Here is a 27,784-nt window from a genome sequence, read left to right on the forward strand (position 1 = left end):
GTGTACTTTTTACTCCATACATTTTCCCTGCCACCCAAAAGTACTCGTTACATTTTGAATGCTTAGCAGGACAGGAGAAATGGTCTAATTCAAGAGAACATCCCTGGTCATCCCTACTGCCTCTTATCTGGCGGACTCACTAAACACATGCTTCGTTTGTAAATTAGTGTTATCTATAAATAAATAAAAACAAGAAAATGGTGCAGTCTGGTTTGCTTAAAATAAGGAATTTAAAATTATTTATACTTTTACTTAGTATATATTTTAGCAATTACATTTACTTTTGATACTTAAGTATTTTTTTAAACCAAATACTTTTAGACTTTTACTCAAGTAGGATTTTACTGGGTGACTTTGACTTTTACTTGAGTAATTTTCTATTAAGGTATCTTTACTTTACTCATGCTGCTTACGCCAAATCCTGCCATCAGCATGACGAAACAGGAACCGGGATTGCGTGCCCACTGGAGCTGCTTCTTATTGTTTTTAGCTGATAGGAGTGGAACCCGGTGTGATCTGCTGCAATAGCCCATCCGTGACAAGGACCGACGAGTTGTGCATTCCATTCTGCACACCACTGTTGTACTGCGCCGTTATTTGCCTGTTTGTGGCCCGCCTGTTATTTTGCACGATTCTTGCCGTTCTCCTTCGACCTCTCTCATCAGTGAGCTGATGCCCACAGGACTGCCGCTGACTGGATGTTTTTTGTTTGTTGCACCATTCTCGGTAAACCTTAGACACTGTCATGTGTGAAAAGCCCAAGAGGCCGGCCGTTTCTGAGATGCTAGAACTGGTGCGCCTGGCACAGACGTTCATACCATGCTCAAAGTCGCTTAGGTCACTAGTTATTCCCATTCTAACGTTCAATCGAATAGTAACTGAATGCCTCGATGGCTGTCTGCCTACTTTATATAGCAAGCCACGGCCACGTGACACACTGTCTAGGAGTGAACCATTTTCGTGAACGGGGTGGTGTACCTAATAAACAAATGTTTTCTTAATAAATAACAGTTAAATAAAACAGAAAGTGTTATTTGTTATGTTTTTGTCATTTTAAATTGTTTTTGCATGGTGCCAAAGTCAAGGAACAGCATTTACCATCGCAATTCAAGAATGACTCATAATTTTTTATCCTAGCACCGGTATACTCAAGTTTAGGATGTGCATATCATCTTCCTGTTCCACCAGTGTGTATTACGAACATGAAACTCTCAGACGGTTTTCCACTAGACAGCAGGTGTCTCAGCCTAGGATCTTAGCTTGTCTAGACATGGCTGACACTGCCAGCTCGGCACATTCTACAACACATTCTCAGAATTCACCAAGATTCCTACTCCAGAATTACCAGTGTGTGTGTGTGTGTGCAGGGCTCTAAATTAAAAAATATATATTGGTAGCACTGGTGAAGTTAGGCGCACCACTCTAAAATGTGCAGTTTTGTCACACAACACAATGCCACAGATGTCTCAAGTTTTGAGGGAGAATGCAATTGGCATGCTGACTGCAGGAATGTCCACCAGAGCTGTTGCCATAGAATTGAATGTTCATTTCGCTACCATAAGCCACCTCCAACATCGTTTTAGAGAATTTGGCAGTACGTCCAACCGGCCTCACAACCGCAGACTTGTGTAACCATGCCAGCCCAGGACCTCCCCATCTGGCTTCTTGTTCAGTGTAGATTAAAACACTTTGGTGAACGGTTGGAATCATAGAAATATAATGATTATTCTAATTCTATGGTTGGTGTTTGGCATGACAACAAATTAGGTAGGATTTATGACAGGGTAGGAACCAAAGTGCTGGTCAGTGTTTCCCAGGGTACCCTAATAGCATTTGAATAAATGCATAGTTATATTTAGACAAAGAGTTTAGAATAGGCTATCTGATTCAGAACATGCTCTTTGCACAAACAACATGCTGATCTACACCATCACTGGTAGCAGCCTGTATTAGAGCTAACGTTTGCTTTGCCCTAGCTAGTGCATTTAGGTAAAGGTAGCATTAACGATGAGCTTTAGGCACATGCCAGTTTCCTTAGACTAACTAACTGGCGTTTTGCAAAGAGCAAGATTCACAAACTATTATTATAATAGAGAAGATGTGGATTCATATTTAGAAGCAATGTGGAAAGCAGCATCAGGGGCGGTGTGTTCAATAGGGCGATATGGGCGACGCACTGCCAAACGGGAAAAGGAAGGGATTTTTTTTCTAATCAATTATATCACGGCAACAGTAGTTATCAGTGTTGTAATCTAGACGTGTCTGGTCTGATCTGCCACTAAATGTCCAATCAGGCTAAAGTCGTGCTTCAAATGGCCACCCCCCTTTTTGGGCGATTTCAGTCAGGTTGAAAATCGCCCAGAAGTCTGTCATAGACTCCCATGTAAAATCTATTTTTTTCAAATTTCAGAGCTTTCAATACAATCTCTATGGGTGTCTGAGGGCTTGCACTTACGCTTTCGTCATACGTAACGTAACCATGAACGTAACTAAGAAAAGACCGGGTAGCAGCCTCAATCAATTCACTACTACTGTAAAAATGGCTAGCCTTCAGTGCAACTCGATTGTGTCTTTGAAAGAAGTTCCTTTTTGTCGGCGAACAAATCAAGATAAATTGGCAACGAAACAATTAGGACCTCCCAGACCAAATTTAATAATTCAACAGGTTTCTACTAAAGGCGGAAAGTCCTACACCCGAGGATTTTCCAAAAAATTGGTACTAACGAAAAAAGAACATTGCCACTCAACTGGATGAGGGATACAGGCTAGCTGTCCGCCGCCACAACGATGAGGTTAGTGTTGATAATCACAAGTTTACTGGAGAACTGAGACCAAGTAGAGACTTTGGACAGGGTGGATAGGGTATAATAAAGGCAGTTTATTCAGAGGTAAAGATATCTGGAATCGCGTGCACGGACCCGTTCGTCAAACTCTTAGGGAGCTATACATTAAGCCCCATTACTTACCATATCAGATAAGAGAAATTGCTGCAGCTACATATATTTTACATCCTGGCCCTACATAGTTCACTATTTGCATCACTTACCAAAATATTACATGTGGTCATATATGCTTGGAAAGTGGAGATGCCATAGAACGTCAAAAAAGTAAACATTGCTGGAGACACATTGCCGTTTTGGAGAAGACATCGCGTTTGCTAGCGAAGAGATTTGTTGTGGCAAATGAACTTGGGCTGGGAATTGCCAGGAACCTCACGATAAGATATATGCATTGCGAGTCTCATGATTCTATACGTATTGCGATTCGATACTGTGATTTTATTGCGCACCATATGTCTGTTGCAGAGGGATCAGAAAGCCATGAGAACGAGTTTTGATCAGTCATGGAAATAAAAGTGCTGAAAACAAATTGGCTCCCAATGTGAAAAGATTGAGAACAAGCTATGAAGGAACAATAATGGTGTTTTGGTGCAGGTACAGCCAACTAGCGCTAAAATATTGCGATATTGTCAATACAGTATATCGTAAAGTATCACTATGTAACTCGATTTATTTCGCCCCAATCCCTCAAATTAACGGTAAATAACTGAATTGTTTGCCCCACATTTAGCTAAGATGATTAGCTAGCCAGCTAAAATGTTTTATTTAGTTAGCAGTCGCATCTACAATAGTTTACTGTCAATAACATGTCTCCAAAAATGACGTGGTGTCTCCAATTGTGTTGACATTTTACAATTGCGATGCGCATCCATGAGTATCCACTTTCTGTAGCTCAGCTGGTAGAGCACGGCGCTTGTAACGCCAAGGTAGTGGGTTCGATCCCCGGGACCACCCATACACAAAAATGTATGCACGCATGACTGTAAGTCGCTTTGGATAAAAGCGTCTGCTAAATGGCATATTATTATTATTATTATTATTATTATCTGAAGAGAGCCCCGAAACATTGTGTGCACTGTGCAGACATTTTATGCAATAAATGAAGTAGGTTGAATCTAGTAGTTCTGATCTTCTGATTGGTCCTGATGAGTTGGGCGAGGTCCCCTCCAGGCTACTGTCACTGTTGCATTGGCTCTGAGTCGGGTTCTCTGTCTTCAAATGTTCAGCCTAAGAGAGGGGATTTTTGTGTGTGTGTGTGTGTGTGTGTGTGTTTAACAGTGATGATGTGTGTGTGTGTGTGTGTGTGTGTGTGTGTGTGTGTGTGTGTGTTTAACAGTGATGATGTGTGTGTGTGTGTGTGTGTGTCCTCAGAGCAAGAACTCGTGAGTTGGAAGAACTGAGAGGCCTATGGCGTGGGTGTTGTCCTTGGCTGACAAGATAGGACCCTTTTGTCCATTGTTATTGGATAGGAACAGAACTTATAACCAGCTCCTGACCTAAATAGATCTTAGCACAACATTTTACTCAACATATCATATTCCATATTCACTATAACAAATATATTTACTACGACATTAGCAAGAACCGCCACATCCTCAGCCGGCTAATCCAGTGTGTGAAGTTTTGCGGAGTGTTTGAGTTAGCTTTGCGAGGCAAAGATGAAACTGAGGGCTCCACCAACCCTGGTAAGCCAACACTTTTGAGATCAGTCAATAAATGCTTCTGGTATTGACTTATATGCTGCCCCTGTCTTCATGTTGTTGCTGGACATATCTTTTTTAAAATGTGTGTAGGTCACCTAAATCATCAGAAAAATTGCCCCCCCTGAGAATTTTTTCAGGAGCCGCCACTGAGCAGCATTGTTGTTGTTTTGGAACAATCTGTTGAGTGCATGCTGAGAGAAACAGGCACAGCGTGGAGGAGCTGTCTATGTGCTGCCTGCCTGTTGAGTGACAGGGGGCAGGGCTTCAGCCTGTCTTGTTTGAGCAGTGTTGCAGCTAAATATTGTTACGCTTTACATTTTTCCAATTTCGCACAGCAAATTTCGCACAGCAAAATATTTGGCTGCATATGCAAGCCCTGTGTGTGTGTGTGTATCTTTTCATATTTGTTTGCATTCCTGTTTGTGTCAGGAGCTTTGAGTGTATCACAAGTTTAGTCATGTGATAACAGCGCTGCTCTCAGAACCCCACAGAGGTCATTTGCATAATGCATTCGCCACACTCACTCCTTCCTGCCAGGACCTGCTAGAGATGAGGCTCTGAGATGGGGCTCAGGCTTACAGCTGTGTGTGTGTGTGTGTGTGTGTGTGTGTGTGTGACCTGCCTCTGTCCTTAATAGTGCATGAGTTAATCCTTAGTTGGCAGGAAGGACTACACACACGCATCATCCTGGTCAAAGACGAGCCAAGTTAACACAAGGCACTCAGAAAGAGCAGGCCAGGACTGATTTGATACCCAAATTACCAATCCTCCCATCTCCACCACCTGATTTGCAACAGCTTTGTATTTGCTTTGTGTGTGTGTGTGTGTGTGTGTGTGTGTGTGTGTAGTATGGTGTGGATGGGTGTAGTCCCATATCCCAATCTCATTTGCTTGTCTCCATTTTCAGAATGATTATATAACTAGTGCTGGATGTATTTAGTGTGAGACAGTCTTTTAGAGGGCAGTCTTTTAGAGGGCAGTCTTTTTCTCTACCTAGCCAGGTGCTATTAGGTTTAGCCAAGCATGTCATTATAGCAGCAATTTACAAATGCCCCACCCCACCTACACACACACACACACACACACACACACACACACACCTCCTCATACACACTCTAAACCCCTTATGTCCTGGGGGCAGTAAATTCACCGCACTTACTGTAAACACGTCTCTGAGTTAATTCATATTTCATGCCTGTCTCTTATTCCCTCCTGACTTCTCATCAACATGGCTTTACGTTAATGGTTAACATCATCACAAGCTAGTGCGTCTCCCCCGTCGTAAAACACCTACACATGATTTAGCCTATCAGAACAGAGAGGTGTCTGTCTGTCCTGTTGGCTGTTATTCAGTGACTATTGAGCTACATTTCTGACTATGAATTACATTCACCTGCATGTCTGCTGTTGATTAGTCTTTCCACTTTGTGTATTTTGGCTTTTTTTCTAGAAGGTAGTTTGTTGTCAACAACCCACCTGGTTAAACAATGGGGTACTTACAGTGAGGGGAAAAAAGTATTTGATCCCCTGCTAATTTTGTACGTTTGCCCACTGACAAAGAAATGATCAGTTTATAATTTTAATGGTAGGTTTATTTGAACAGTGAGAGACAGAATAACAAAAAATCCAGAAAAACGCATGTCAAAAATGTTATAAATTGATTCACATTTTAATGAGGGAAATAAGTATTTGACCCTCTCTCAATCAGAAAGATTTCTGGCTCCCAGGTGTCTTTTATACAGGTAACAAGCTGAGATTAGGAGCACACTCTTAAAGGGAGTGCTCCTAATCTCAGTTTCTTATCTGTATAAAAGACACCTGTCCACAGAAGCAATCAATCAATCAGATTCCAAACTCTCCACCATGGCCAAGACCAAAGAGCTCCCCGAAGGATGTCAGGGACAAGATTTTAGACCTACACAAGGCTGGAATGGGCTACAAGACCATCGCCAAGCAGCTTGGTGAGAAGGTGACAACAGTTGGTGCGATTATTCGCAAATGGAAGAAACACAAAAGAACTGTCAATCTCCCTCGGCCTGGGGCTCCATGCAAGATCTCACCTCGTGGAGTTGCAATGATCATGAGAACGGTGAGGAATCAGCCCAGAACTACACTGGAGGATCTTGTCAATTATCTCAAGGCAGCTGGGACCATAGTCACCAAGAAAACGATAGGTAACACACTACGCCGTGAAGAACTGAAATCCTGCAGCGCCCGCAAGGTCCCCCTGCTCAAGAAATCACATATACAGGCCCGTCTGAAGTTTGCCAATGAACATCTGAATGATTCAGAGGAGAACTGGGTGAAAGTGTTGTGGTCAGATGAGACCAAAATCGAGCTCTTTGGCATCAACTCAACTCGCCATGTTTGGAGGAGGAGGAATGCTGCCTATGACCCCAAGAACACCATCCCCACCGTCAAACATGGAGGTGGAAACATTATGCTTTGGGGGTGTTTTTTTGCTAAGGGGACAGGACAACTTCACTGCATCAAAGGGACGATGGACGGGGCCATGTACTGTCAAATCTTGGGTGAGAACCTCCTTCCCTCAGCCAGGGCATTGAAAATGGGTCGTGGATGGGTATTCCAGCATGACAATGACCCAAAACACATGGCCAAGGCAACAAAGGAGTGGCTCAAGAAGAAGCACATTAAGGTCCTGGAGTGGCCTAGCCAGTCTCCAGACCTTAATCCCATAGAAAATCTGTGGAGGGAGCTGAAGGTTCGAGTTGCCAAACGTCAGGCTCAAAACCTTAATGACTTGGAGAAGATCTGCAAAGAGGAGTGGGACAAAATCCCTCCTGAGATGTGTGCAAACCTGGTGGCCAACTACAAGAAACGTCTGACCTCTGTGATTGCCAACAAGGGTTTTGCCATCAAGTACTAAGTCATGTTTTGCAGAGGGGTCAAGTACTTATTTCCCTCATTAAAATGCAAATCAATTTATAACATTTTTGACATGCGTTTTTCTGGATTTTTGTTTGTTGTTATTCTGTCTCTCACTGTTCAAATAAACCTACCTTTAAAATTATAGACTGATCATGTCTTTGTCAGTGGGCAAACGTACAAAATCAGCAGGGGAACAAATACTTTTTTCCCTCACTGTATGTACTAGCAGTAAATTATTAGATTGTTACACTCATAGATATTAAACCCTGATATATGGTCTATGGTTATACTATTAATTCAGTCTTACAGGATCCCCTGGAGACTTAGTAGATAGTGTGGTTTACAATGCCACTGTAATAATAATGACTAGATAAGCACTGTGAGTTAGACTGAGAATAAATAGTCTAATTTGGTCCCATTAGCCTTGATTAGAATCTGCTGTACTGCTGTGATCACATATAAAAACATCCCTCCCTGCCATGATACAGGCCAGACTTGTTCTTTTTAATAATCACTTTGATTATCTTAAATAAGCTTTTGAATTAGCCTTCACTGTCTGTTTACACAATGTCTTGTTGTTGGATATGCAAATCAGATATTTTTTGTATGGTGGATATTTATTTGGATGTCTCCAAGTATAGCAAAATCAAGGAGAGGAGAGAGAAAAGAGAGGAGAGGATTGGGGGAGGGGAGAAGACGAAAGATCGAAAAGGGGAGAGGGGGTTCTCTTCAAAGTAAATTATGCAGTTATTGTTTTGTGGAAGTCAGGATTTGCCTCAGTCTATCGCCTGGAGGATGGGCAAGATATATATATATATATATTTTTTTTGTATTATTATTTACATGCAAACTAGTACTGTAACTACACTCTGGACCGGAGGGAGCCGAGGAGGTAGAACAGAAAAAGGAGGGAGGGGGAGGGGCTGAAGTTCAGATGGCGAAGGAGCAGCCTGCATTCTGCTCTGTGGCCTATTCTAAATGGCTTGATGACTAATCTAGCAGGATCTGTAAAAATAGTTTATCTATTTCTGCACACCGGAGATCATCAGGAGCACCGTGTGTATGTGTGTGTGTGTGTGTGTGTGTGTGTGTGGAAAGAAAATATTCTGACAGGAAAAAACACTATTATTAACCAGGGGTGGTGGAGAGATGTACTGGGGCAGAGAGACATTATTTGTAACTGTATTTGCACCATGTATGGAAAACGGGATCGGCCATGTCCCGAGACAGATTTGTTTGTAGGAAAATTAATTGACTTTCTCTAAATCTGTCTCATCTGGCTTCAGAAGAATATACTAATGAGAGAATATAAAATGAGGGAAAAATACCTCTGTTCTCTCCCATAGGAATGAATTATTCTATTTGTTTTCTAAGTGTTGCTTGGCTTAATAACAGATAGCAGTGTAATCCTCCATGATATAGGCTACTGCTGGCCACTTGTCATTCTACGGTGACTCATTTCAACTTGCCCCAGTGAGTCAGATATTCTCTGAATCTTTGCGTCCAATCAGTGACTGTAAACCTAGAGTATTAGATGTATTTGGAGAGGGGTGAATAATTTGTCATTTAAAAATAGATTACTCTAGTTTTGCTTGAGAGAGATGTGTGACTTAGTAGAACCACAGAGTTTCTAAACATCGCAAGACTTCTGGGAACAATTGTGAAACAGACCAAGCAGACCAGGCCGGTTTTGGGGGGTTGAGAAGTCAATGAGAGAAGTAAAAAATTATTCCTTAGTTCACAAGTGTCAAACACAAGGCCTGCACAATTTTTTTATTTTTTATTTTACCTTTATTTAACTAGGCAAGTCAGTTAAGAACAAATTCTTATTTACAATGACGGCCTACACCGGCCAAACCCGGACGACGCTGGGCCAATTATGCAATGACTTGGGTTGTCAATTCATTTTGGCCTGCTTCCATAGAGCCCGCGATGCGCTGCACTACAAGTCACAGCAAGCACTGCCAATGTGCTGCACGCCAAATGGCAGTGTCTGGCCCGCAAAATCATTGGAGTTTTTTTCAATATGGCCCTTGTGCTGATTGAGTTTGACACCCCTGCCTTAGTTGTTCATTTTCTTGAAAACTAAAAGCACAACCTAGTTTCGAGCCAATGTCTTAAGTAGTTGAACATGGTATTACTCCAACCTTGTGAAATTGACAAACTGAAACGTTTACATTTTAGTGGAAAACAACTTTATATCGAAGGAGTGCGTTTGATTTGACGGCCTGCACATGCGCAGTTCGGTGCGAGACGACCGTTAAACCCCATGACATGTTTCTATGCATGAGCTTAGCTAGCCAATGTCGCCATGACATCGCCTACAAGTGTGTTCGGGGATTTCTATTGGAGAAGCACTTTCTGCCTATCTTCATACTGTACTGTCTTTGGTAGACCTGTGTATGCCTGTGGGAAGTCACTAGTCAGCGTGGAGTCAAAGTCAAATCAAGACCCACGATGCACCATGAATTATACATCACTACTGTTGCACTGTGGGAAACAGAAAGTGGAGTAAACAAACATGTCCTATGCAAATGAGCAGGAACCAGCCGTTTAAATGGCTCTGGAGAGGGTGATACATGTGTTCGTTCATGCCTGCCTTATTCTACCATACTCCCATTGTATCTCTCTAAACACCTGTTTATGTGGACTGCTCTATACTGCAGTGTTCTGTAGCTAACTGTTTTCCACTGTTGTTCACTGCTTAGCCTGGTGCTAATAGATGTAAGTGCATTGTCATGTAGGGTTTTGCATGCACAGTATATTTGACCATCTATCTCTCTCTCTGTTCTGTCTTGTAGCCATCAAAGAGAAGTACAGTGACTGGACAGATTTTCTCATCCAGGACTTGACTGGCTCACGGACCGCACCAGCAAACCTACTGGAAGGGGTGAGTACTGTCTCAGTGCGCGTTGGACGGAGAACGAGATAGAGAAACACATTTAGAGCTTTAGCTAATCTGTTGAGCTCTGTATGTTGAGCTGAGGTTTCACCCCAGATAATACCAGTTCCCTCTCAAAGAGGGGAAATCAGACATACAGTGCCTTCAGAAAGTATTCATACCCCTTCACTTATTCCATATTGTGTTGTCTTACAGCCTAAATTCAAAATTCTTGCTCTCACCCATCTACACACAATACCCCATAATGACTAAGTGAAAACATGTTTTTAGAAATGTTTGCAAATGTATTGAAAATTAAATACAGAAATATCTCATTCACATAAGTATTCACACATGTTAGAATCACCTTTGGCAGCAATTACAGCTGTGAGTCTTTCTGGGTAAGTCTCTAAGAGCTTTGCACACCTGGATTGTACAAATGTTGCACATTCTTTAAAAATGTGTATAGTTGATCATTGCTAGACAGCCACTTTGAAGGCTTGCCATAGATTTTCAAGCCGATTTAAGTCAAAACTGTAACTGGGCCAATCAGGAACATTCAATGTCGTCTTGGTAAGAAACTCCAGTGTATATTTGGCCTTGCGTTTTAGGTTATTGTCCTGGTGAAAGGTGAATTTTTCTCCCAGTGTCTGTTGGAACGTAGACTGAACCAGGTTTTCCTCTAGAATCTCTCTAGAAATCTTGCCTGTGCTTATCTCTATTCCGTTTCTTTTTATCAAAAAAAGAAAACTCCCTAGTCCTTGCCGTTGACAAGCTTACCCATAACATGATGCAGCCACCACCATGCTTGAAATTATGAAGAGTGGTACTCCGTGATGTGTTGGATTTGCCCTAAATATAATGCTTTGTATTCAGGACATATAGTTAATTTCTTTGCCACATTTGATGCAGTTTTACTTTAGTGCCTTATTGCAAACAGGATGCATGTTTTGGAATATTTTTTATTCTGTACAGCAGGGTTCTTCAATTCCGGTCCTGGAGGGCCGAAACACCTCTGTTTTTCATCCTCTCCTTCTAATCAGGGGCTAATTCAGACCTGGGACACCAGGTGAGTGCAATTAACTATCAGGTAGAAATAAAAAACAGAAGTGTTTCGGCCCTCCAGGACCGGAATTGAAGAACCCTGCTGTACAGGCTTCCTTCTTTTCACTCTGTACTTTAGGTTAGTATTGTGGAGTAACTACAATGTTGTTGATCCATCCTCAGTTCTCCTATCACAGCCATTAATCTCTGTAACTATTTTAAAGTCACCATTGGCCTCGCTGAGCGGCTTCCTTCCTCTCCTGCAACTGAGTTAGGAAGGACGCCTGTATCTTTGTAGTGACTGGGTGTACAGTATTGATACACCATCCAAAGTGTAATTAATAACTTCACCATGCTCAAATGGATATTCAATGTCTGCCTTTTTTTCTTTTTTTTACCAAGGGGTTGAAAACTGTAGGGTTTGAGCATAGCCTGAAGGTAGGGAGGGGGTAGTTCCTCTTGCTGCTCTGTAGGCAAGTACCATGGTCTTGTAGTGGATGCGAGCTTCGACTGGAAGCCAGTGGAGTGTACAGAGGAGCGGGGTGACATAGGAGAACTTGGGAAGGCTGCAGCATTCTGGATAAGTTGCAGGGGTTTGATGGTACAAGCGGGGAGCCCAGCCAACAGTGAGTTGCAGTAGTCCAGACGGGAGATGACAAGTGCCTGGATTAGGACCTGCACCTCTTCATGTGTGAGGTAGGGTAGTACTCTACGGATGTTGTAGAGCATGAACCTGCAGGAGCGAGTCACTGCTTTGATGTGTGCAGAGAACGACAGGGTCACGCCAAGGTTCTTTGCACTCTGGGAGGGGGACACCATGGAGTGTCAGAAGGGGGGAAGGAGAAAAGTAGTTGAGTGTCATCCGCATAGCAATGATAAGAGGGACCGTGTGAGGATATGACCCAGTGACTTGGTGTATAGAGAGAGGAGGAGAGGGCCTAGAAACGAGCCCTGGGGGACACCATCTATTTTAAATTCAGGCTACAACACAACAAAATGTGGAAAAAGGGGTGTGAATACTTTCTGAAGGCACTGTACACAGAGATTGGATTTTTTAAATCATTTTAATTTGTTTTATTTGGGGTAGATCAGCTTAATATTTGAATTCTTTCCATTGATTCCCTTTTTCTCTCCCCCTCCCCTCCCCTCCCCTCCCCCTCCACATCCACATCCTTCTATCCAGTCTCTGAGGGGGAAGAACACAGTGGATCTGATTCTGGAGGGTTCGGTGATGGAGGTACGGGACCTCACTGACCCTTCCCTCTACTGGGCCTCCCGCGTCGCCCAGAACATCGGCGGGAGGCTCCGCCTGCGCCATGTGGGTCTCCAAGACGACGCCCACGACACCTGGCTGTTCTACCTCGACGTGAGGCTCCGCCCACTGGGCTGGGCTCAGGAGAACCGCCTGTCACTGAAGCCCCCAGAAGGTAAGGGGGCGGGGTCATAACTGCATGGAGTGAGGAGCTCTGGGTCACATTCAGCTGTGTTAGTGTTAGTGCTGGGCTGAAACGAAAACCTGCAACATTCCAGGACTCTCCAACTCTATTGGACTTACGGTTTATTAAGGGGATACTTATGAATCATATCCCATGAGAGCCATAGATTAGGATAAAATGGTGGCCTTGATGTAGTGAGGATCAATGTTACACCCACACGTTTTTTTATGACTATGTTTTACGCCATTCAGAACAGCTGGGAGATTACCTTCTCTCTGTTCAATATCATAAACCCCCTTATGAAGTCTCTGTCTCGCTCTCTCGCTCTCTCGCTCTCTCTCTCTCTGAATGACTCAACATGTGGCTTCGGTTCATATTCGAGATGTAGATCTTTCAGTTTCAACTTCTACAGAACTGATGACTTTGTATAAAAAAATGCCTTTCCACAGAACACAACACACGCAATGTCACAATCATAGCAACACACTCACACTTGCAATGACACACATAATATTTTTCCTTCAGACATACATATACTGGTCGACTGTTGTAACACAAAATGGAAAATGTACAACTCCATATGAGTTTCTCCAGTCCCAGGTTTCAGTTAAGCCAGTTTGTAGAGAGTGGGAGGAGGAGGGAAGGGGAGGGTCATGTGGTTGTAAGACTTATTCCTTTAAATGACATTTGATTTAAAAATATAAACATTTGGGAAGCACTGGGAGAGGTTTGCTCAAAGGGATAGTGTGAGATGTTGGCAATGAAGCCCTTTTTCTACTAACCCAGAGTCAGATGAACTCATGGATACCATTTTTATGTCTGCATGAAGGAAGTTAAAGGTCGTTTCGTGAGCCATTGCTAACTAGCATTAGCACAATGACTAGAGGTCTACAGGTACAGCTAGCATGCCAAGTAGAAAAAGGTCTTGATAGCCAAAATATTCCACTATACCTTTTAAATAAACAGTTGGGAGAGATTTGTAAGGTCTTTTAATTTGATGCTGAGTTTGAGAGTTATACTCTGACTGTCATCTCTCTCGTCTCAGAGTTGCGTGGCCTGAAGAGCGCCCTCGAGTGGCAGGAGGCCCTTGAGGCAGCGCGGAGCGAGGCCCAGCAGAACCCACTGCCCCTGGAGGTGTTTAAGGTGAGGGTCAGCCACACAGGAAGTAGCCCTGTGACACAGGAAGTGCTTCTACACACAACCCACTTCCTGAGTACTCTTGCCTGCTCAGGTGTGCAGGTTCATCAGTTCCCATGACAATTCTTACTGTGTGTGCTATCAGGCCATGTGGGGCTGGTGGTTAAACAGTTACACAAATCAAATACTCACTTAATCAATGTAGTCAAACCCCTGAGTTCCAATCAGTCATTTAACAGACAATATCATGTTATCAGATTCCACTCAGCCCAGTCAAAGCTCTTCTCTGTCCTGGCACCCCAATGGTGGAACAAGCTTCTCCCTAATGTCAGGACAGCGGAGTCCCTGCCCATCTTCCGAAAAAATCAGAAACCCTACCTCTTTAAAGAGTATCATAAATAAATCCCATGGCAAAAAAAAAAGCACTGACTTTGCTGATAGCCACGTTGTTGAGGGAAAATGTACTTACTACAATTGGGATATGTTGTTGTCTCAGCTAGCTATCTTAAGATGAATGCACTAATGTAAGTCGCTCTGGGTAAGAGCTTCTGCTAATTGACTGAAATGTCAATGTAAAATCTTTATGCTACATGGCTCAGACACCTCCGCTCCTATCTGTGTGTGTGGGTGTGTTTGTGTGTGTGGGTGTGTTTATTGTGTGTGTGTTTATGGTGTGTGTGTTTGTGGTGGGTGTGTAGTGATAAGCTGCTGTCTTTCCCACGCCCCTCTTAAGTCTGGGTGTGTACCTGTCATACAGACTACAGTGATCTGGCTGGACCTGTCTGATTGCCTCACGCCTCCATGGCAGTGGGTTTTAAAGGACCATACTAGCTAGCTATATTTGTCTCTATAGGTCAAATACACCTGTCACAGACAATTAGTTAGACTCACATAGGCATTATTTGATCTAACTCAGAGCATATTTGAGCAGTTGAGCAGGCTAGTAAGTAATGACAAAGTAATCATATTTTCATTATATAGCCTAACCCCACTGCTTTAGTGTTTGTTAACAAAGCCTGTTTGCAATGACCATTATAACGTGTGTGTTTTACACTGTGACTCGGGTTGTTTCAGGACCATGCAGACCTGATCAAACACTCCTTCAGGGACGGGGATGAAGCTGGAGATGGTGTCGCCATTGGAGCCGTTCTACATCTGCCCTGTATCTGTCACACAGGTGAGCCTACCTGACCATCTCAAACCTTAGCCAACTGTATCTAACCCCACCAAACAAACCTAGTCATACCCTTAAAAGTGTTTCTATGTGTTAATGAAGCCATGGTTATATCGCCCCCATCATTCTTTCTCCTCTTCTCTCTGTAGGTCTACAATGAGCACTACTTCCAGGTCACAGTGGATGACCTCACTCCAGAGGCCACACCCCTGTCCCTGGTGTGCCATGCTGAGTCGCCGGGCATCCTCCCCGTCCAGTGGTGTCTAAAGAACGGGATTGGTCTAGAGCGGCCCAGGGGCTACCTGAGCCAGGACTTTGATTGGGCGGACTACCTGAAACAGAGTGGGACTGAGACCGCCCTGACGCATGCTTCCCTGACGTAAGATACTTTATCTTCCTTCCTCCTTCAATTCCTTGCCTCATCCTTCTCTCTCCATCCCGCTCCTCTTCCCTCTCTCAATGCCTCTTCTCCCCACTGTCCTCATCCTTCTCTCCATCCCTCCTCCCCCCTCCCTTCCTGCCTTTCCATCTATCTCCCTCTTGTCATCCCTGTCCCCACCCCCCTTAAAGCTGCATTATGTAACTTTTTGGGCGACCCGACCAAATTCACATAGAAATGTCAGTCATAGATCTGTCATTCTCATTGAAAGCAAGTCTAAGACGCGGTGGGTCTGTTTTATGCATCCCGTTAAGTTTCGTTTTTGTGTCTTTTACTTTAGGTTTTGTACACCAGTTTCAAACAGCTGAAAATACAATATTTTTGCTTATGGAAAATATTTTTCACAGTGGTTTAGATGGTACAATGAGTCTGTACACAATGACTGCTTGTTTTGTCACATAAGGAAATGGTGGAGCGATTTCTGCATATTGCACCTTTTAAATGAATGATTATACATAAACAACACAGACATTCCCTCTCAATTGTCAGAAGGATCCATTGTTATGTCTACTGTTTATCCCATTGGCTGTCTGTGTCTGTAGGCATGGCAGAGCCGAGGCTTCGCTAAAGACATGTGGCTGGAGGCCATTAACCCTGTCAGGCCCACCGAGGTGTGTGTGGCTCAGATCACACAGGTCAGGGGTCGCCTGCTGTGGCTCAGACTGGAAGGTGAGACGTGTGTGTGTGTGTGTGTGTGTGTGTACGTGCGTTCATGCGCGTGCATGGACAGCTGTCTTACCCCATGCTCTTTTGTCCCTCTCCAGGTCTGCCTAAGTCCGTCCCGGAGTGTATTGTGGATGTGGAGTCCATGGACATCTTTCCTGTAGGATGGTGTGAGACCAATGCCTACCTCTTGACTCCACCACTGAAGCCTGTCTGTATGTATCCCTCATCTCTCTCTCACACACACACATATACACACACACACACACACACACACACACACACACACTGTGCATAGTGCAAACCCTATTATTTTCTGTTGATTGCAGGCCAGCAGCAGAAGAAGATTGCCGTCGTACAACCAGAGAAGCAGTAAGTTCGCTGATGCTCCAAAACTACAGAGAACCACTCCAATTTAAAACCCTCACTATTCCATTCCCTTTTGAAAATCCCCATCCAGCACTTTAACAGTTCCATCACACAGATTGCTATTCCACTCTAAAAACAAATCAATGCATTGCCAAACCATTTCAGCACCCACAGAAATGCACGCCTTATACTTTACAATAAAAAAACCTAGATGGAGAACACACTCAAGTAGATTCCTTAAAAAGCCTCAAGGCCCCTCTCTCTCAAACCATACCCTTTCCACCGAAACAGTAGCTAACTGTTCACTTCGAAATTGCCTTTTCTTCAGCGGACAGATTTGTTATATTGACAAATGACATGTTTCAGTAGCGGCTGGGAAACGTAGCTCTGAAGGATCAGGGATGTGGTCGTTCAGAGACAACATATGAGGCTTTCAGTAACACTTTGTCAACCCCTGTCGTCTAACCTGTTTTACCATATCTCTCCCCCAAGGGACTCATTCATCAATATCCCTCATTCTTTTCCATTGTGGTTCAGTAGTGTTTGGGGAAGGACATGTATCACACTAAGCTAAATCTGACAGGGTCTTAAATAGCTGTATCGTTGATTGAATGATTGGACGGCTTGGCTGTTCACTTGATTGATTGATTGGTTCATGGATTGATTGACATTCTGTCTGTAGGTTGGCTCCGCCCCAACCCGTGGAGACAATCCCTCTCAACCTCTGCGAGCCCGTTGCCATGGATACGGGTAAACAAGATTCATAATTCAAATATGAGATGATTTATTTACAGCTATTGATGAAAATGAGAGTTAATGATGATCATGATTAACATGGAAAAGCCCTGTAAACAGAATGAGTGTGTGTGTGTGTGTGTGTGTGTGTGTGTGTGTGTGTGTGTGTGTACCTGGGTTGTGTTCATTAGCCACACCTGTTTCAAAGCAGATTCATATTTATGAGCAAACAACATTCGTCTGCCTAACAGTTGCGCTTCACAATCGCTGATTGGTACCTCACAGCTTGTCTCAGAAAAGTGTTGCTTTCTAACAAACCTCTACATTTTAATCAATATTACACTTCTGTTAGCACATACTCCTCTCAACATTTTACACAGCCATTGTTATGTTTATTTATTAAGTGTGTGTGTGTGTGTGTGTGTGTGTGTGTGTGCGCGTGTGGGGGGTGCATCAGTGTTGTGTCCATAAGAGGCCCATGCCCTTCTATATATTTATAATTTGTCTAATCACTATTCAACCGGAGCTGTGCAATTACAGGTGTATGAGTAACAAAGTGTAAACTGAGGTGTGGAATCACACTGCATTGTTATGTAGAGCACACCTCTATACAAGCCTCATTAACAAGGCAGTGCAGTGGAGTTTTATAACAAAAGTCATACATAATGTAAGTGTTAGGCTGCTTTTACACAGGCCGCCCAATTCTGATATTTGTTCCACTAATTGGTCTTTTGAACAATCACATCAGATCATTTTACGTCACATCTTTTTCAGCGCTGATCTGATTGGTCAAAAGGCCAATTAGTAAAAACATACATCAGAATTGGGCTGCCAGTCTAAACGCAGCCCAATTCAGATTTTTTTTCTCACTAATTGGACTTCTATATAGTCTATCAAGAGATTAAACTTGATAGGCTGCCTGACGTTCTTATATCTGTCTGTTATTGGCGGATTGTCTGATGTCCCGTGATGCTTCTCTCTCCTCCCCAGGCTCAGCCAATGGGAGATACTGCTGCTCCAGGATCTATGTGAACCACCGCTGTTTCTCTGGCCCTTACCTGAACAAGGGCCGCATCGCTGAGCTGCCACAGGCTGTAGGGCCGGGGAAATGCACTCTGGTCCTCAAAGAGGTAGGTAGAGGAACATCAACCTACTGGTTGCACCCAAATCTATTCCAGAGCCCTAAGGGATCAGAAAAACTAACAACTTTTGACCAGAGCCCTAAGGGATCAGAAAAACTAACAACTTTTGACCAGAGCCCTAAGGGATCAGAAAAACTAACAACTTTTGACCAGAGCCCTAAGGGATCAGAAAAACTAACAACTTTTGACCAGAGCCCTAGGGGATCAGAAAAACTAACAACATATTCTGGAGGAGGTAGAGAGGCATATGCCTAATTAAAGGACTGGAGAGGGGAGGGAGGGAGGGAGAGAGAGAGAAGGAAATGTCTTGTTAACCACCTGCAGTCTCTCAGCAGCAGCTTCAGTTGAATGTGAACTGTCAGTCATTTCTGTTTACACACACACACACACACGCGCGTGCGCAGTAACTCAGCAAAAACAGCCTTTAATTTCCCTAGATACCCCCTAGTGTGAGTGTGTGAATGTGTGTCCTTGCTCATTTAAGTGTGTTTGCAGGTTTGTGTGTTTGTGTTCTACTGGTTTTAGTTGTTCTCTAGTTTTCGTGTCCACGTTAACTTGAAAACTAGAGAAAAAAATGTCTTAAAGAAAGTGTGTTCAGTATGGTGTTCAGCTTCCACAGTTATCTCCTGTGTGTCCCCATGCAGGTGCTGAGCATGCTGATCAATGCAGCCTACAAGCCTGGGCGTGTCCTGAGGGAGCTACAGGATGTAAGAGGACCAGCACTGGGACTGCCACGAGGAGACCCTCAAAGCCAAGTGAGTCCCACCTGGGAGGAGCTCGACCAGGATTGGAATGACCATTAGAACCCATTTTACAAAGTCACAAGACAAGCCACATCCAGAACATGCATGCTCCTCGTAAACATGCAAGGTCCTGTATGAATAATACTATTGGCCTGAGCTGACACTGATGTTTCACTCCACTCCTTAGATACAAAGGGAAGACGTATCGATCGTCCATCCGGATCGTGCGTCTGGCAGAGCAGATCCCAGACTTCTGTCGTAAAGTGTGTGTGAAGCTGCAGTGCTGTCCCAACCTCTTCAGCCCCGTCCAAGTCACAGACAAGTGCCCTGAGAACTGCGCCATGCAGACCAAGACCAAATACAGTAAGTGTGTGTAGGGTGTGGTTACTGTACATGTGTGTTTATGTGTGGGTTTCTGTTTATGGGAACTAAGATCAACTTCATATATGTTTGTAGGTTGGTGTGTGCGTGCGCGAACAAATACAGTAATTTTCTACAAGTGTGAGTTTGTGTGTCTGTCACAAAAACACACACACACACGAAAAATACACACATCCATTTGTTTGAATTAAAACCCCCTTTAAATTAATAGCTAACCTGCGTCAGAATTGAGCCAATATGAACTGTATTGAGTGTTGTGTCCCCAGCATATTACTACGGTAAGAAGAGGAAGCTGTCTAAGCCGTTTGGAGGAGAGGAGAGTCTGGAGGCCAAACCCACACGACTCGGAAGAAGAGGAAGGCCATCTTTGTCCAGAAGAAACGACGCTCGTCTGCAGTGGACTACACTCCTGCAGGGTCACCACAGGTCTGACAGATCTCTCTCTCGCTCTCTTCTCTCTCTCTCTCTCTCTCTCTTTCTCTCTCGCTCTCTCTCTCTCTCTCTCTCTCTCTCTCTCTCTCTCTCTCTCTCTCTCTCTCTCTCGCTCTCTCTCCTCTCTCTCTCTCTCTCTCTCTCTCGCTCTCTCTTTGTATGTCTGTCTCTCTTTCTATTTCGGTCTGTCTCTCTCTCTTTCTATTTCGGTCTGTCTCTCTCTCTATTTCGGTCTGTCTGTCGCTCTCTCCATGTCTCTCTTTGTCATGTGTATAAGAGTAAATGCTGGTGCCCTCAGTCACACACGTACACATGGATTTTGTACTGTAGATATGTGGTAGTGGTGGAGTAGGGGCCTGAGGGCACACAGTGTGTTGTGAATGTATTGTAATGTTTTTAAAATTGCATGAACTGCCTTAATGTTGCTGGACCCCAGCTAATGGGGATCCATAATAAATACAAATACATATCTACTATCTGTGTTCCCCTCCCCCTCTCTTTATCTTTCTCTCTCTCTCTCGCTTTCTTTCTTTCTTTCTTTCTTTCTGTTTTTTCTTTCTTTCTTTCTGTCTCTCTTTCTTTCTTTCTCTCTTTCTTTCTTTCTCTCTCTTTCTCCCTCTTCGCGTCTCTCTCTATTTTATAATGGACTTGATTGTCACTGCACTAAGATTGACCCTATAACTCCCTACAGGACAGTGATGAAGAAGATGATGAAGAGGATCTTATGTTGCAGTCGGGCAGTGAAGAAGGCACCAGCTCTGAGCCGCGAGAGGACCACACAGACACTTCCTCTGTCGAGGTGGCTAACAGCCGGCCGCGGCGTGCCGTGACGCTACGCAGGGCCACCCATACCGGCATAGCTTCGGGCAGCCATGAGGGTCCTGAAAGCAGGAGGCGGAGCACTCGGTCTCTGTCATATAACCAGGGAAACAAGTACCACCCACCCAAGAGACAGGAGATGCAGGTGAGATAGAATGCTACACGCAGAGACAAACACATACACAGACCCACATTAATGAAGATGTGATTTAGTATTTGATGAGTACTTTTTTGACTCCCTGTTGGCCGGTGCCCCAGGTATGGTCAGTGAATGACGTCCTGATGTCATATTCAGTCGATATAGGCCCTGTATGTAGATTCATCTTTCTGGCCATGTGTCCTGTGGTCCTCCAGGTGGACTGTAGTGAGGAGGAGTGCCAGCTGGTGTTGGAGAGGAACCCTCTGGAGTGGTCCGTAGACGACGTGGTCACCTTCATCACCTCCACTGACTGTGCTGCTCTCGCCAAGATCTTCCAGGAGCAGGTACAAACACACTGTGCACACACTCTGAAATACATGCACACACACACACACACACACGTCCCCAAAACAACACACTTTCTTGTTTGATGTACAGATTCTGTCTTCACATTATCATTAACATCGTCATCCTCTCTCTCACTCTCATGTTCTCTCACTCACTCACTCACTCACTCTTATCGTATTCTCTCTTTCTCTCTGCAGGACATAGATGGCCAGGCGTTGTTGTTGCTGACTTTGCCCACAGTCCAGGAGTGTATGGAGCTGAAGCTGGGTCCAGCCATCAAGCTGTGTCACCAGATAGAGCGCGTCAAGGTGGCCTTCTATGCCCAGTACGCCAACTGATCCTGGGCGTCTGACCTGGCACCTTTACCCTGTAGGGAACAGACTGTCTGGAGATGCCTCACCCAGTACACCTTCATCTGAGGAAGAGGAGGAGAGATGATTTGGCTTAATGCCAAGTCTGGGATTACCTGGTCTGGAAGGCTTGGAGGAAAGTGGGAAAACTGGTAATGCTGTCGCTTAGGAATTCTGAAATTCTGGACATGGATTACCCGGCCACTTTTCAGTGGATTACTGATGTCACATAGAGAAGGAAGTGACGTCAGAGAAAGCAGAGGAGGAGCTACCCACATACGGAGCTCAGGACATCATCCTCATTTGCGACAGCAGGCAGAGATGGGTTGGAAGGTTCAGATTTCCACAGTACTGTGTGGAAGGATCAGTCAACTGTGGATAGTTGAGTACGGTACATATGAGTAAATCCATATGGAATACAGATCTGTGAAGAAACTGATCGAAATTGAGGATTATGTTCTTGGAACATTTTGAAATTGAGGATTATTTTCTTGGAATATCTATTTTTTTTTTTTTACATGCTGTTTGAGACTGATGGCCCTGACAGTGTTTAAGTTATGAACAAATGTTATTAAATATTTGTTAAATGTTTTCTCTCTTTGTTATATTTAAGTAAATTAGGTTAATATATTTGATTAACAAAAATTGGTTAGTAACTTACAATAATATATTTGCAATATTTATTGTATTCCTTATTGAATAGGAATAATATATCTTATTTGGTTGTAAGAAAACTATATTCAGAGAGAGAGTTGATAGGCTATTGAAAGTATTTGGTTTCAAATATGTATTTAAGGATGTTCATGAGTTATTCCAGTCAATATTAATTTAGTCCTGTTATTAAATTATCTGTTTTTTCTTGTGTACATAGGGAAATAGTAGGTCTGCTGCATTTTCTCATTAACAGATTGTAGAAAATCCTGGTAACGCTTTAATTGGATAGTCCATCTGTAGATGCGCTACAGACTATCTACAGACTATCAGTAACATTTTAACTAACTATCTACTAGCCCTAACTCTAACCTAAACCTTATCCTAACCCTTATTCTAAACCTTACCCTAACCCTAACCTTAGCAAGCAGTTGCTTATCAACAGATAGTCTGTTGCTTAGAAATAGATAGTTTGTTGATAGTATCTACAGTGTGACCAAAGTCCTGAATTAGCTAAACCCTCTTTTTGTTTTGGACTTTTCACTTTAATAAGTTGTTTTAACAATGTAAAATATTTGGTATCCATCTATGCAAAATGCGGTGAAGATATTTTGATAAGTGTTGATAAGAAAATAAATTTCTACTGATTTTGTAGTGATGCTTTGTTTTCTAGTTTTTATATAGATTAAGAATTCATCAAGGTGTTTTTTTTTACCATGTATAAACTCGCTGAGGGTAGGCCTGAATGAAGTACATAGGTAGTAATAACCATTTCATTACTGATTGGATTTCATTGTGATTCTTCCAACAGGCAGTGACTAGTAGCCTATTGTATTTCCAAGTCTGTAGCATGTTCTTAATGTAATATACATTTAATTTAATACAGACAGTACATATTGAGATGAGGGTATTTCACAGCAGTAAGATGAGTCGTGCTTCACCAATTTTCTGTTACTGCACAGTTGAATTAATTCAATAGCACATACACACACCAACTCTGACACTTTCGATTGAGCCAGTCTGAAAAGCGGTTGAATCAACCGCTACCTCAAATGGTTGCCTGGCAACACAATTTCTAACGTCTGTTTTTCATGATTTTCCCTTTTCCCAGCTATATCTGGAAACAAACGGGATACATTTTGATTGCAGAGTAGTAAACAACCGTTTAACTGGTTTAAATAAAAAAAGCGGCATTTTATTATCTCATGTACAAGTGGCAATTTCAGACATTATCTTCTGAAGTCAGTCGATGATTTTAATGCATTCAAACAGTGAATGTGATAGTAACTCTTTTGATAACACAATAGCTCAATATTGAGAGTAAGAGCTGGCAACTACAGACAACGACAATATTTTGTCAAATCTTCAAAATGGCTTCGATCCTTGCCATGTCTTCTATTTCCTTAGTTCATTTTTGGCAAGTGTTGAGAGGCCTGTCAGTTAAGATGGAGGGTTGTGATTGGATATGGTCCCAGGTAAGTGGCTCATGGGAAGACCTCCTTATCTCCATTCATATAGAGCAGCAGTAGTGTGTGTCAGGACTCAACTGTGATAGACTGTACAGGCCTGGGAAACAGAGAGCACTGAGGGGAAGAAGAGTGTGAAAATGTGAGTGGTTAACCACCTCTCTGTGCTCTCACACTACAGCACTCCCATTGCAGCAGGCCTATATCTGGGTCACGACAGCACTGCTCTGGTCGTTCAGTAAGAAAGATAAAGAAAGAGGGAGTGAGGGACAACAATCAAATGAGAATTATTAGGCTATACCGTTTTCAGTAAATGTATGTTGGTTAATATACACACTCACTCACACACACACTACATTGACACTCCCGCACAAAACCCACACACATTCACATATACTACATACGCCCACACACACATGCAGGCTGACACAACACAAACACACATACATACACATTACGACACACACTTTTACACTCATCACATGCTGCTGCTACTCTGTTCTTTATTTTACTCTTATTATTATCTATCCTGTTGCCTAGTCACATTACTTCCTGCCTTCATGCAAGATGTTTACTCCACAATAAGCTGGTGTAAAATATATACAAAGTGGGAGAACAAGTATTTGATACATCAGCTGAATTTGCAGGTTTTTCCCATTTTATAGGTAATTTTAACATAGGTCTGTGAGAGACGGAATTCTTACTGGTTGGTAGGTGATCAAATACTTATGTCATGCAATAAAATGCAAATGAATTACTTAAAAATCATACAATATGATTTTTCTGGATTTTGTTTTAGATTCCGTCTCTCACAGTTGAAGTGTACCTATGATAAAAATTACAGACCTCTACATTTTTTTGTCCATTAAAATAACATCAAATTGGTCTGAAATACAGTGTAGACATTGTTAATGTTGTAAATGGCTATTGTAGCTGGAAACGGCTGATTTCTAATGGAATATCTACATAGACGTACAGAGGCCCATTATCAGCAACCATCAGTCCTGTGTTCCAATGGCATGTTGTGTTTGCTAATCCAAGTTTATCATTTTAAAGGGCTAATTGATCATTAGAAAACCCTTTTGCAATTATGTTAGCACAGCTGAAAACTGTTGTGCTTATTTAAAGAAGCAATAAAACGGACCTTCTTGAGACTAGTTGAGTATCTGGAGCATCAGCAATTGTGGGTTCGATTACAGGATCAAAATGGCCAGAAACAAAGAAAAAGTCCAGTGTCTGTGTTCTTTTGCCCATCTTTTAATCTTTTATTTTTATTGGCCAGTCTGAGATATAGCTTTTTCTTTGCAACTCTGCCTAGAAGGTCAGCATCCCGCAGTCGCCTCTTCATTGTTGACGTTGAGACTGGTGTTTTGCGGGTACTATTTAATGAAGCTGCCAGTTGAGGACCTGTGAGGCGCCTGTTCCTCAAACTAGACACTCTAATGTATTTGTCCTCTTGCTCAGTTGTGCACCAGGTCCTCCCACTCCTCTTTCTATTCTGGTTAGAGCCAGTTTGCGCTGTTCTGTGAAGGAGTAGTACACAGCGTTTGCAAGATCTTTGGTTTTCTTAAGTACTCGCATGGAATAGCCTTCATTTTTCAGAACAAGAATAGACTGACGAGTTTCAGAACATTTATTTTTATTTTGAAATTTGGGGAGATCGTAATATTGCAGACAGATTGTAATTTCCATCAAAATGTCTGCATCACTTCCAACTCCCCAAGTTTTTTTATAAATACATATATATATATGTGTATGTATATATATATGTTATGTATATATACATACATACATACATACATACATACATATATATATATATATATATATATATATATATATATATATATATATATATATATATATAATACATACATATCCTTTGTATATATTTTTTTATTACTTAACCCCACTCACCCCCTTCCATAAAATTAGTAAACAAACAATGGTTAGGCTCTACTTCCAGCTATAAGATACTATATACATTTACAGACTTAGTTAAATGCATAATAATTATATTTTGTTTGTTTTTACTCCTGAACTTCCTCTACACAAACCCTCCAATCATTTTCATGATGTCATCCGTGCTTCTCTATATGCCATATATCTTTCTAACTGTGCCCACAAAACTCATAACCCATAAGCACTGTATTTGATTCATTATTAATGGACAAAAAATTGTTAAATATAATTTCTAAGTGACCCCTAAATTTTGAACGGTAGTGTATATATATATTAGGGTAGGTATATATATATATATATATATATATATATATATATATATATATATATATATATATATATATATATATATATAATATATATATATATATATATATATATATATATGTGGACACTCCTTCAAATTAGTGCATTCGGTATTTGAAGCCTCACCTGCTGACAGGTGTATAAAATCGAGCACACTGTCATGCAACCTATAAACAAACAATGCATGCAGGAATAAATCAATTGAAGAGCCTAGTGACTTTCAACGTGGCACGTCATAGAATGCCACCTTTCCAACAAGTCAGTTCACAAATTGTTTGCTAGAGATACCTGCCAACTGTAAGTGCTGTTATTGTGAAGTGGGAAACGTATGTGGGAGCAACAAATGGCTCACTGGAAGTGGTAGGGCCACACAAGCTCACAGAACGGGGACCTCTCGAGGCTGAAGCACGATAAAATCGCCTGCTATCCTCGTTCACCAATGATAAACCGGAAGCAATGTCACTACAAGAACCACCTGTCGTGGAGCTTCATGAAATGGTAGCCCATGGCCGAGCAGCCAAGCACAGCCGGCTGAGTTGTGTAAAAGCCATGCTATTGATCTGGAGCAGTGGAAACAAGTTCTCTGGAGTGATGAATCACGCCACCATCTGGGCAGTCCCATTGACGAATCTGCTTGGCGGATGCTAGAGAACGCCACTTCCCGAATACCTAAGAAAAAGCACAAAGTTTGTGGAGGAGGAACAATGGTTGGGGCTGTGTTTTTCAAGTAGGTCCTAGTTCAGTGAAAGGGGAATTTCTAACGATACAGCATACAATGCCATTCTAGACGCATTTTTAGGCCTTCCAACTTTGTGGCAAGAGTTTGGGGAAGGCCCTTTCCTGTTTCATAATGACAATGCCCCCAGGCACAAAAAGCGAGGTCATACAGAAATGGTTTGTGAGATGGTGTGGAAGAACTTGGACTGGCCTGCACAGAGCCCTGACATCAAACCCCATCGAACACCTTTTGGGTTTAATTAGAACGCTGACTGCGAGCCAGCCTAATCGCTCAACATCAAAGTTCCCGACCTCATTAATGCTCTTGTGGCTGAATGGAAGCAAGCTTCTCGCAGCAATGTTCCAATGTCTAGTGGAAAGCCTTCCCAGGAATGGGAGGCTGCTATAGCAGCAAAGGGGACCAACCCATATTAGTCAGACCACGATTTTGGAATGAGATGGTTGGCGAAGTGTGGTGTACATACTTCTGGTCATACATGTATGTATTCACCTCAACACCATAGCACATGATCTGGTACTCTAATATATAGTCATTCTCATGTATTTTGGTTTATTCCCTTCGGTGTTAGCCATTTTTAATTTTTATTTTTAAACTCCACATTGTTGGGAAGGGCTATAAACATTTCACAGTAAAGTCTACACGTGCTGTATCTGAGCATATGAGAATACACGATTGTTTTAATTTAATAAACTGATGTATTTAGTAAAGTGCTACACTCTCAATGAAGGAATTAGTAAAGGACATTTCCTAAAATGAGACTTTGTACATTACAGTAGTTGATCAAAAACGATCATTATTCAAAATGAACCTTATGTCTTACATTAATTGTCTGTCAATCAGTATTTGATAAACAAGTAGTTAAGCAGATAGATATGAAGTGAGTGCTGTGGGTATATTCAGAAATGATTCACTATTGATTAAGGTTTAGCTGTGGGGAATGACCGTGTATCTATAACATCACACCTCTGTGTAACCAGCCAAACAATTTCCATATTC

General features: G+C 42.4%; 1 protein-coding gene across 1 annotated transcript in view; it reads left to right on the top strand.

Moving 5' to 3' along the window:
• Positions 1–22,675, top strand: part of LOC121543573 (scm-like with four MBT domains protein 2) — a 35,460-nt gene extending 12,785 nt beyond the window's left edge. The window contains 19 exon segments of the mRNA XM_045220181.1: positions 10,234–10,322; positions 12,541–12,784; positions 13,839–13,936; positions 15,005–15,037; positions 15,039–15,107; positions 15,254–15,483; positions 16,097–16,212; positions 16,308–16,421; positions 16,536–16,578; positions 17,258–17,325; positions 18,301–18,440; positions 19,097–19,162; positions 19,164–19,207; positions 19,383–19,558; positions 19,843–19,917; positions 19,920–20,002; positions 20,700–20,972; positions 21,182–21,310; positions 21,512–22,675. Coding sequence (XP_045076116.1) covers positions 10,234–10,322; positions 12,541–12,784; positions 13,839–13,936; positions 15,005–15,037; positions 15,039–15,107; positions 15,254–15,483; positions 16,097–16,212; positions 16,308–16,421; positions 16,536–16,578; positions 17,258–17,325; positions 18,301–18,440; positions 19,097–19,162; positions 19,164–19,207; positions 19,383–19,558; positions 19,843–19,917; positions 19,920–20,002; positions 20,700–20,972; positions 21,182–21,310; positions 21,512–21,652 — 2,231 coding nt within the window. The 3' untranslated portion in view covers positions 21,653–22,675.
• Positions 22,676–27,784: the final 5,109 nt, after the last annotated feature.

Source organism: Coregonus clupeaformis, unplaced genomic scaffold (assembly GCF_020615455.1).
Source record: "Coregonus clupeaformis isolate EN_2021a unplaced genomic scaffold, ASM2061545v1 scaf3299, whole genome shotgun sequence".
NCBI lineage: Eukaryota > Metazoa > Chordata > Actinopteri > Salmoniformes > Salmonidae > Coregonus > Coregonus clupeaformis.